Genomic DNA, 12,512 nt, shown 5'->3' on the forward strand with positions numbered 1-12,512 from the left:
CACCATCCATATGAATGGTACTTTCTCTGCTACGTCCCCGGCATGTATTGTTGTACAATTTGTACTACTACTAGTATTTTGTACTGGACGGGTACAAATAACAAACAAAACTTAGTTTATACCTTAAATAAAGGACATTCATTTTATAGTACACATGCCAAAATTATGTCATAGTCACATTCCAGGGATTATCATCCATATTCCGCTCATATCTCACATCATGAAGCAACAGCAGAGGCAAAGCGCCACCAACGACATAAAGTTGTATCTAATGATTTATGAAAAACCAAAAACAATTATAAATAAAGAATGCGTCCAGTTAGACTGTATCATGCCATGCCTGGGGTGATAATTGTAAGGCACAGTGTAGTTAAGTTGGATATAAAAGCTGTCAGACACTAACTTTATCCATTGTCTTTGTCTAGGTGGAGATTTTGTCCTAATTGGTGATGATGAGAAACACCAAATCAATCAGTTATTTACAGATCATCCAGATATGCCCGGTCTTGCCATACCATTTAGTACAGCTCCAAATCCTAAAAGAGTCGCATACGACTATGTAGAGGAATGGATATATTGGACAGAAACTACATCAGTTCATAGAGCTTGGCGAGTTCAAGACTTCTTGTCTGAAGGCACCATAGCAACTTGGAATGTTATTGGTAAATTTTACATTGTATATTGAACTAGGGCAAGGCTAATTTTATCTTACTTAGGTGTATTTCTGTTTGCTTGTGGACCCAGGAAAGTCTTTTTCTCTGAAATTGATAAATGGCTTAGACCTTTACACTGTGGGGCAAAGCATTCTGGCCTACAAACAAAGTTAGGAACTTCTCAATATCTCTGTAGACAATAACATCAGCATTGTTGTGCTGTATTGAAAAGAGGGTGTGCCACTGTGTGTGTGTGTGTGTGTGTGTGTGTGTGTGTGTGTGTGTGTGTGTGAGTATGTGCCTGATGATTGAAGAGACACATAAGAGAATCAGAGTTACTTCTTATATTTATATTTATATCAGAGGGGACTTGTACGTTGGGTTCCGTCCATCCATCTGTGCGTTCACCCCAATTTCTCTGGGTATAATACATAAGGACGCTATTCAAGCACCTACCCATACTATCAAACATGAGCTTTCTTTTAAGACCCTGACCTTTGACCTTAGAAATCTTTTTCAAGGTCAAATAGCCAAATTTTGGTTATCTTCGTAGCTTTTTGAATAAAATATGTCAAGTAATAATGATAGTTTAATTATATCTTGGTTTTTCTCCATATTCAAGGTCAAATAGCCAATTGGTCAATATTATACAATATAAAGTTTTGTATCTTGAGACTTCAGATTTGCACAATAAGTTTGACATAAAACATACAAGTTTGGAACTATGTCTTCAATTGAAGGCTTGTTTATTTCTATATTTCTAAGATGCTGCTGGTCTCAATGTTGATCCTTTATCACGAAATATCTATTGGACTGACTATGATCGTGGCACCATTGAGATTGCTAAGTTGGATGGAAGTCTTAGATTAGTATTATTGACTGGACTTACGGCACCTGGACCAATAGAAATAGCTGCAGTAGCAGGGTAATTATTCAATTATTAATATTTGATGGCTCTGATGAGTATAAAATATTTTGTTAAATTTTTTGAATTTTGTTACAAATCGGCAACAAACAACTTTCAAAGAGTGAATAAAAAGACATGAGCCAGTTTATTTTGGTGTTAAAAGAGCCATACAGTTTTCATTGTTATAGCAATCACACTTTATATTGCAACACTTCTGTGTTAATTATGTATATATTTAGAAGAATGTGATTTGGTAACTGATAATTAGTTTTATAGATATTCATACAGTTTTGTATTTTTCTGAATAATTGTCTATTCAGAAAGTGTACACATTTGGTCATGTTACCAACATTATGATATTTTTTAGATACATGTTCTGGGCAGACCTGACTGACTATATTATTTACCGGGCATACTGTAATGGCAACAACAAAGAAGAATTCCTACAAACTGGTTATGTTACTGGTATAGCTATAGATCATGTTGGTAAGTTTTTCCAATAGTGACAACATAGTTCTTTCAACTATCCAAGTTTGTAATGAATTACTCTGTTTAAAATTATTATTATTAAACTTTATTTCGGGAGAGAAAAAAACGCAAAAACGCTCATAACATCCCATAGATAAAAAAATCTATACATAAAAAAACAAAATTTTAAAATAAGTGGGACTTTAAAAATACAAACTGACAAATACACACATGAACAATTACGTGCATTTATAAATACAACAAATCTCTATACAGTTTATGAATCCCCGAATAGATGATTGTATCGGAATTGAGCACCACTGCAATTAAATTATGACTATTTCTAATACGTTCAAGAAGGTGTACATCAGTTTACGTCTGAGAGCCCCAACATAATGAAGTTTACCATATAAATCACTATAAACAAACATTTTTTATTAGAAAAATCCCAGCTATCACCACACACACACACACACACACACACACACACATGACTTATTATTACGTAATTCAGAACACCAGCCATGCACTGATTTCACAGTTTTGAGTGACGTTGTTAGTTTACTGCATGTATTGTGTGTGTAATGTAATGTGTCTAGTAGGCCAGCCAGCCTTGTGGTCTTGTCAACAATTTGCTTACAACTAAACACAAGAAAGACTAATTACACTGTGATAAATAGAGAAACGAATTAAAAGGTTTAGCACAGTTTGAGACAAGCTAACTCATACCCTTGGTCGAATTTAGTTGTATGCCATTATACTGTTGTAGCCTTGTAATAAGAAACAAAAGATCATATACTTTGGCCTCTAGGATTGCTCTTCATATGTAGACTTTCAACTGGAAATGCTAGCTAGTAATGCATACAAAGTGTAGTGTGTCCTTTACCAGCATTTTACAGTAAATGTTGGCAGTAATTCTCAATAACTCTTTTACACATAGTTGTGACTGATCAAACCATTTCTTTGTATATCTGTTCACATTTTTGTCTTGATCATTTCCCGGGCCATTCCAAACAAAAATGACATTGATAGTCATCTGATCAGATAGTAGTCAAATTTGCCCATTGTATAGTTGAATTGTGATTATTAACTGTATCGACATTTTATCGTCTTCACAGACAAAAAGCTATTTTGGGGAGATGATGACAGTTTAGCAATAAATGTGTACGACTTCACAAGTGGTTCAAGTACATCTATTGAAGTTGGTTCAATGTCTGGAGTCGCTGTTGATGCTCATTTTATTTATTATACGTCCATTTCTCATGTAAATGAGTTGTGGCGCTTGGATCGTTCTAACAACAACACAGAAACCTTTGGACCGCAACACTATGGTTATCCAACAGGGTTATTTGCACAGAATCATGTCTCAAAACCAGATGGTAAGAAGAATTGTTTCCTTCATTCTGGATTTCAGTTTAAAAAACCAAAACCTTAAATCTTAGAAGTGGGTAAAACCATAACATTCTCTAAGAAATCAAAAAATAAATGTCAAATACTAACAGTTTTCACACCTTTATATCAACCAGAGTATATAAACTTTTCCTTGTGTCAAGAATGTGGGACAATGACACAAAATACAATCTGGGTGAAACAGTTACTAGTATTCTCTCAGTTTTAAAGAGATCAATTTAATTTATCAATTTTATGTCTATCTATGTGTGTCCATGTAGCTGATTTATGACTTTCCAGCCTTCAGTTTTCTTAGAGAGACACAAACTAAAGACTGTTGTTGTTCCGTGTATTAGATTACACAAGTGGGTGATAATGATGCCTCTCTATTGTGTGGATATAATCACCCTGTGATCAAGATAGTGTAAACATTGGAAGTCCCAAAACAGCAGGACACTGCAATGGAGAATATCACTATTCATGGTTTTAGTAATCAATAGGACAATACAGTATTGTTACTTTGGAACTGTAAATTGGAAACGAATGCGGCATTTCGATCCATCTACTGTGGACCTTGATCAATCAAGTTTATGGAACCATGTCATTGATACTCTGTGACTCTGTGATAGTTTTAGTTTGTGTCTATCTAAGTAAATGGAAAGCTCAATTACGAGAGTAATATCAACTTTGTATCTGTTTTATATTCCAGGGACTAACGATTGTGCCGGAGACAATGGCAACTGTGATTTCTTTTGCGTTCCCCTACCTAACCAACAAAGTGAATGTTTGGTTCCAGATGGTGGCATTGGAGATGGTAAGGATGTAAAAAATTATCAAAATTCTATGACTGTTTTATGAATTCAAATTTTGTTGTTCACATTGGTTTAATTCAGTATTTCAAACTAAACTTTATCACCGAAAAAACAGAAATTTGCCAGTGACTAAATGCATGTGTTATTGTCTTGTATTTTATGATATCAGATTATATACGAGTAAAATGTATATTGACTGACATTTTGTTTTAGTGGAAAAAATACACAAGTGTAAAAAGTGAATATGAATTCTAAAGGACAATTTTGTATTTCACTTTCCTAGTATCTTATAAAATTGCAGATAATGTGAAGTACTTTATAAGGTTCATTCTGATTGGTTAGATAATGTGAAGTACATTATAAGGTTCATTCTGATTGGTTAGATAATGTGAAATACTCTATAAGGTGCATTTTGATTGGTTAGATAATGTGAAATACTCTATAAGGTTCATTCTGATTGGTTAGATAATGTGAAGTACTCTATAAGGTTCATTCTGATTGGTTAGATAATGTGAAGTACTCTATAAGGTTCATTCTGATTGGTTAGATAATGTGATTCGAAGTACTCTATAAGGTTCATTCTGATTGGTTAGAAAACAAAGGAAACACGCACATCAATTGGCTATATTGATAATGAGTGATAAAGTCTATGTATATTTCCAATCAATAATAGCGTCACATCACACCTTGATAGTAGTCTGTTCACTGTGTGGTAGTGGTTACATCGTTAGCAATTTGTCATGGTTGGGTGCACTGCCCACTGCAGTGCATCCCTTGGGATGAATCAGGTTAACATCACATGACATGATCTAAGCCAATCACTGAGGGCTGTGTGAAAACCAAGTGTTATAATATCTACTCACGTTCAATTCTTTCTTTACCTGTCAGATTGCGGTCAATGGATGGATGGCTCCAATTTCACACCTGGGACTGAATCCTATGATTTATCTGCTAACTTACTTGATGGCAGTGGGGAATGTTCCTGGATATTCTATGGAAACGATGGCAGAACAGAATCAAGGCAAAACAGCAGACAAAACTATGCCTTCTTAGATATGTCATTTGAGACAATACCCATCGGATGTGTATATGATATTTCAATTGGCAGTGGTCCCGATGTTGGGCAGAAGACAGTTATTGAATTGAAAGAAACAGATAGGAAGGACCTACAGTTGTTTTCCGAAGACAATCAGTTATGGATTCAGAGAAGTGACAATGCCAACTGTCAATCTAGTACTGTCCATGCAGTATTAACTGTTGAACGTAAGTAGCACGTACGTTACTTCAAGTTTATTTTTTTACCTCAAAAAATTTATGTGCAAACAATTTCTTGAATATGTTGTCACACATAGCCAGACATGAACAGTTCTCTATACTACTGAATTCTGCATCAGACATGCACTCACATAAAACACATGTATAAACATATTCTTGTACATCAGACCACCAAACTGGTGGTTTGAGCTTGCACTCCCCCCCCCCCACACACACACACTCAGACAGACAGACAGACACACACACACACACACATACATACATACATACATACATACATACATACATACATACATACATACATACATACATACATACATACATACATACATACATACATACACACACACTCACACACACATACATACATACATACATACATACATACATACATACATACATACATACATACATACATACATACATACATACACATGCATCATGCAACTACTTGACTACATTTGCCACATATATACAGACCATTAAGTCACATGTATTTGTTTTTTATCTTTCTACTACAGACTGTGGACAAGATGTTAACTTGGTTGGTGAAACCAGTTATTACATTAAATCTCCAAACTATCCTTTGCCGTATCTCAACAATCATGACTGTTTCTGGACAATCACAGTCTCACAGGGTAACCGTGTTCACGTCATGTTCATCCAATTTGAAACCGAATCATACTTTGATTTCTTGACATTTGGTAACGGACTAAATCCAAGTGAAGACACCACCACCATCGAGATGTTTTCCGGTGAAGATAGGCCGAGTAATTTTATATCTGATAACCATGAGATGTGGATCTCTTTTAAATCAGATGAATTAACTAGTCTGGCAGGGTTTTATTTCATGGTTGCAGAGTATAACGGAAGTAAGTGTACAATTGTGTTGACCACGCATTTGAGTATCGTTGAATAAATATTGATAATTTTAAGGATTCAAAAGTGACTAAATAATTATATTATTGTCTTGTTTTGTAGCAGATTATACGTTATTTTTGTATTATTTCATAACATATAATTGCATGACATTATACATTGTATAGCATTGTATTTTACTATACTGTACTTTATTCCTGCTGTACTGTGTTCTGCACTATTGTACTGTGCTGCAGTACAATACATTGAACTGTAGTTTAGTGTAGTGCACATGTCCTTCTCTGTACTGTACTGTGCCGTGCTGTACTGTACTGTACTTTGTGATGATGCAGTTCACTGTTGCAATCTTAGAGAACAGTCTAAACAGTATTTTAATTGGAAATGTTAGACAAGAACAGATACAATTTTACAATTACAAATTTTCCATTTTATTTTTTTCACTTTCGCAGTATGTGAAGCTGAAGAATTTGTGTGTGATGACAACTCATGCTTACAGCCAACAAAAGTTTGTAATGGCATACCAGACTGTCCTGGCAGTAGAGATGAAAAGCACTGCCCGGGTTATACTGGACCTATTCCAACTACGCCCTCACAGGCCACAACATCCACTCCTGTCAGCACTCCTACATCGACTCCTTGTAAGTTTTCATTGTCGTTCGCAGTCAGCAGCAAACTTATTGAGACTGATTTTTAGCAATGAAAAGTATGTTGTTTGTGGTTTCATGATGAATTTGTCTGTAAATTATAGTTACTTTGGAGTGGTAAATTAGAAATATCATTTCCATCCATCTTTGTATACACACCATGATTTCATTATTCACTGGTAATCATTAAATGTGTGTATCTGAAATAGTTCTCAGCCTTTCCATAACACAAATACTTTTTTCTTGATAATGTTTGGTAATTTTATCATTATTAACTTTTAATTTTGATTTTATGAATTCTTACTGTCTTAAAGCTAGTTAGAGATGAGCCAAAAATGTACAGACAATACACAAATTTTGGTCACATTGTTTCAACAGGAAAGCGTTTTGTACTTTGTGTTTGATAAATTTTAATCAGATCATATAACCAGATACATGCTTGTGTGGTTGCCATCTGACAATAAGTGGCATATATAGTGATTTTTCGGATCCTGCCATAGTTACTTTGGAGTCGACTGTTTTTAACATTTCATCAAATTGAGGAAATCAGTCAGGTAATGAGAAACATCGTATTATTAAAGTAAGGCAACGCTAAGCTCATACAACATGTAAATGGCCCAAAAATTTGACATGAAGTTATTATATATGTTCTTTATTCACAATAACACAACTTAATAAACAAAAACAAAAATTGAAATGAAAATAATGAAAACGACAAATGCGACTGGGTGCTGGAAGATAGCTAATGAAAAGCTAGTACGTGTCCATGAAGTTATTGAAAGTAAATAAAGATAAACAAAATAGCCAGAAAGCTAAAAAAAAAAAAAAAAACGAGAGTCACATCATTTCAAGAGGAAAGTACTTATTGTAAATTCCTTGTTATTTTCTTTCAGTTCCATATGAGTACATCGATCTCAGTCCAGATGACTTTGACAATTTCACCTCACCAAACTACCCACTAGAGTATCCTGTTAGCACTATGGCAGTGTGGATAATCCAAGCAAATGAAAACAGACATGTGTTTCTTACGTTCTCTGATTTTTCTACCGAATTGAGCTTCGATCTCGTGTGGGTGGGTAATGGTGAGATACCTGGAGAAAACGTGATTGGAGAGTTCTCAGGTGTTGTACCTCCAGTGGAAATTGTATCTTCTGGTAATGCATTGTGGGTAGTATTTACATCAGATGACTATGTGGTTGGACCTGGTTTCCATGCACAGGTTTATGATGCTGGTAAGTTTTATTTGTAAGTTTTATTTATTTTATTTTATTTTTTTGTGACGACAAATGAATGACTCTATTTTTCATTCCCAACTACTCTGTAAAGACAAGCTACATGCATAAACTAAAACTACTGTGGAAAACTTAGTGTAGACAAACTAAGATAGACAAACTAAAACTACTGTAGAAAACTAACTGTAGACAAACTAAGATAGTCAAACACTATGGAAAGCTAAATGTAGACAAACTAAGATAGACAAACACTACTATGGATAACTCACTGTAGAGAAGGTAAGATCTATTTTATAAGGGACTTTCCAAAATTGCAAATGGTAGACTTTTTTTGGTTGTTTCTAAAAACAAATTTGTTGTACATGTTTTTTCAGTGTTTTGTTCATCTGGTAGTAGTTGTGAAAACAGTGCACAGTGTATATCAACCAGTGAGTCCCAGGCTCACTGTGTGTGTACTGAGGAGTATTCTGGTACAACTTGTTCAGAAGGTAAGACTAGTCACTCTGTGTATGTATGTATCTATGTTCATGTTGTACATGAAAAGATGGATGGGTGGTTGGTTGGGTGAGTGAGTGGGTTGGTGCTTGTGTGGATGGGTGGATGGATGGATGGATGTATAGGTGGGTTAGGGTGGGTGGGTGGATGGATGGATGGGTGGATGGATGCATGGATGGATGGATGATGAAGCAACAGAAAAAACACAAACAGACAGACAGACAGACAAACAGACAGACAGACAGACAGACAGACAGACAGACAGATGGACATATATATACTAGATAATCACCAGTATAATATTCAAACTCTTTTCATCAACAGCTTTTAATGCCTGTGACTATGCCAATTGTCAAAACAATGGTACTTGTCTGGCCGAGGGAAGACAGTTCAATTGTATATGCAAAGCTGGGTACACTGGAGAATACTGTCAAATCCGTAAGAACTGAAAGGAATTTTTAAGTCAAAATTATTGAAGAAAAAAACATAATTTATATATTGTATATATCTTGTGTCAACACTGAAACTCTCATAACAAGGCAGTGAAAAAGTCAAATGTTACAGAATATTTCTGATGAGGTGTTAAGAATATATTTAGTACTACAGGTTTTTTCCCTTTGTGTACATATATAGAGCCATGGTGGTACAAAGGTTTAGAGTAGTTAGCCAATAATCGGCAAGTCGCAGATTCCAATCTTTTGTCGCTGTCATTTATGTCTGAATGGCTAAATATAGTAACTTGGGCAAAAATTCGAACCACGACTGTGGCCAAATCAACCCAGTCGTATACTTAGGGACCTAATAGGATAGAAGTTGTAATGTGAAGGATTTAATCCTATGCTCTTACACAGACCATAGTGTTTTCTTCAGTTCAATATGTATCATGTTACCAGGAAGATAGTCTAAGTGTACATAATATCCAATATCTAGTCTACACAGAATACTGTGAGATATTTACACTGTTTTCTTGCCTATTATATTACAGAGACAAACCATTGTATCTCTGATCCCTGTGTTGGAGAAGCCACTTGTGAAAACCAGGGGAATAAGTTTGTATGTATTTGTCCACCAAGATTTGAAGGAGACCTGTGTGACTCATTGATAGGTATGTATTGTTTTATTTCTTGTCAAGTATATTGCTGAAAACTACAGGACACACACACACACACACATTCACACATTCACACAATATCTTCATTTTTGAGAACTGCTAGATTTTAAACAATTACTGATCCTCATGTTTCAGATTCTGCCTACTTCAGTGCTGAATTTACCGTCACAAATTATGACTATGGACCTGAGCTTGACCGTGCAACTATAGGATATGATGAACTGGAAAGTAAAATTATTGCAGGAGTGAGTATGATCAGAGGTTTATATATCTTGATGTCTTCTTGACCTTCATGCACTTCTGTTTTCTTTCCCCAGTGATGTCTGTACATATGTCATCAAATTATCACAGAGGGGGCATTCTGTCTGACATTTTGTTCGTTTTTGGGTCGAAGCAATATTTTTTCAAAAAGAAAAACAATGGAAAAGATAAAATTGAATATAATAAAATCCTGACCTACCTACCCTATTTTCCGAGGCCATGTTATCATAAACACGCAATTATTTTTGTCGCCTTACAATACTTTTTGTTTACATGGTAGTCTAATGAGATTCAACTGTATAGATATCCTAAACACTCAGACTGTCTTCACAATTGTTCGCAGAGCATCATTGGATTAGGAAAAATAATTGGTATCTTTCCATATATTTTTAAAACATTTATGATATGATTTGTATTTTTTTTATATCTTTCAGCTTTTGGTCACTTTTAACATCAGCAGTTTTAGTGATGCGGTGATTTCAGTTACTGTCACTGGGTTTAGGTAGGTATTCTGAATTCTATGGGTTTTGTTTTGAAAATAATACCATACTGAATCACATTAGCGCCCTCACTCGAGTAAGGAATCAGTACTGCTGTTTTAGTAAGTTTTGTGTATGGTAAATATTCCAGTCAACACCAACAAATAACCCCTCACCCATACAGGAATGCACTCACCTATAAGTGTTTGTTAAACAATACACCAGGGGTTTCAACCATTGCAATGGAGGGGTGTCTGTGCAAGCACCCATCCCACACTTTGAGAAAAGGTTATAATGGCAGCACTGAGGGCGCTATCACAGTTAAGTATGGTATACATGTATGCATACAATCAATTGCAGCTTACAGGTCCGTGCCAGAGGTAGTAATAATAAAACTCTTTGAGTACAGTGTGGAAAGGGCTACATAAAAACTAACACTGATATCGTTGTATCAAAGTAAACATTTGTTCAAAACACATGCTTGAAAATTGTACCTGAAATTTTCGACTACACACTCCAGTCATTGTCAGCAGATTGACCCTCTATTCAGAACATGTGACCTTGCGGACATGTTGTGAGCTTACTAAGAGTTCATAAGATGCCTGGAACAAAAATTTAATTTGATACTATGGTTTACTAACACAGTTGGATTATCATTTGAATATTGACATTATTATTATTATTATTGTAAGTACTTTTAGCAGTGTGGGAAGGATTATTTGAAATCTCTAATATTTATATTTATTATTATTTCTACAGCAATCCAGGAGTAGGTGTCAGAGCGCATTGCTTGGTTGAATTACATGGAAATTTGGGAATTACAGCTGATAATGTGTTTGCTGCTATTAAAGATGAATTGTCTAACAATGAGAACAATGGATTTGTACAACAAGGAATAACAGTGGATCCATCATCAATATCTGTAACTCAGACTGATGGTACGTTTTTTTAAAACATTTCAAAACAAAACAAAAAGTAATAAAGTTCTTAAATGTTAGATTTACTCAACTTTTAAATTTCTTCTGGCAAGAATTGATTACTTTGCACTATTAAATTTATGTGCACAAGAATTGTGAACCAAATTATTCACATTTGAAAAAGTGGGTTTGACAACATATTGGGCTTGTAATAAAAATGCAATTTCTATACATTGTAACAAAATATGTAATGATAGATAACAAACTGAGGCAATGTTATCACAGTTTTGCAGTATTTCGTCAGAAAATTATGATATTGCCTTAAAATTTGATGATACTGTGAAGTGAAGCAATTAAAGTCTATTGTTTTTGAGAAACAAAAGTGGAACTTACCATAATATTCTTTAAAGCCTCGAGTGAACCAATATTGTGACATCAGAGGACATATCCAATGAAATTTCTCACTTGGCTTCATTCACATATTTTCTTTTCAGCCCCAGAATGTGGAGGTGACTTACAAATCACTGAAGGAGAGTTTGTTGAAATCTCATCCCCTGGATACCCTGGTTACTACCCATCTAATTCAACATGTGAATGGACAGTGACTACTGAAACCAATAGGAAATTACTTGTACACGTTTCATCTCTTGAAATCTACCACAGTTTCCATTTCCTCACGGTTTCTGAGAACGCTGTCAATACCACACTTTACACAACAACCGGGAGTGTTGCTCCACCAGATGTGGTTACCCATGGCAACCAAGCACGCATAGTGTTTACATCTGATGAGTTTAACTCAAAACAAGGATTTATTATGACTATTCATGACACAAATGGTGAGAAAGATTTCAGTATTTTTGGACATGTTAAGAAATAATCCTTTTTCTTGAAATAGTCTAATTGGTTGTTTGATTTTGTGTTTAGTTTTCACACATCTTTGAATGCCAGAGCAAGTGAGAGACTAGACTGTCAGATACATCCTGTCACTCT

The 12,512-nt window shown here is 35.0% G+C and overlaps 1 protein-coding gene across 3 annotated transcripts in view; it reads left to right on the forward strand.

The window, feature by feature from the left end:
- The window catches only part of LOC144444533 (uncharacterized), a 67,906-nt gene that overhangs the window by 19,583 nt on the left and 35,811 nt on the right, over positions 1–12,512 (forward strand). For all 3 annotated transcript variants that reach the window (XM_078133979.1, XM_078133981.1, XM_078133980.1), the window contains 16 exons: positions 426–662; positions 1,419–1,578; positions 1,928–2,046; positions 3,147–3,407; positions 4,127–4,231; positions 5,118–5,492; positions 6,026–6,376; positions 6,833–7,021; positions 7,921–8,259; positions 8,634–8,747; positions 9,079–9,192; positions 9,740–9,859; positions 10,001–10,110; positions 10,561–10,628; positions 11,365–11,543; positions 12,017–12,358. In XM_078133979.1, the coding sequence (XP_077990105.1) occupies positions 426–662; positions 1,419–1,578; positions 1,928–2,046; positions 3,147–3,407; positions 4,127–4,231; positions 5,118–5,492; positions 6,026–6,376; positions 6,833–7,021; positions 7,921–8,259; positions 8,634–8,747; positions 9,079–9,192; positions 9,740–9,859; positions 10,001–10,110; positions 10,561–10,628; positions 11,365–11,543; positions 12,017–12,358 (3,183 nt within the window). The remainder of the gene's footprint in view (positions 1–425; positions 663–1,418; positions 1,579–1,927; positions 2,047–3,146; positions 3,408–4,126; positions 4,232–5,117; positions 5,493–6,025; positions 6,377–6,832; positions 7,022–7,920; positions 8,260–8,633; positions 8,748–9,078; positions 9,193–9,739; positions 9,860–10,000; positions 10,111–10,560; positions 10,629–11,364; positions 11,544–12,016; positions 12,359–12,512) is intronic.

This window comes from Glandiceps talaboti, chromosome 13, assembly GCF_964340395.1.
Source record: "Glandiceps talaboti chromosome 13, keGlaTala1.1, whole genome shotgun sequence".
In the NCBI taxonomy this organism is placed as follows: Eukaryota; Metazoa; Hemichordata; class Enteropneusta; family Spengelidae; genus Glandiceps; species Glandiceps talaboti.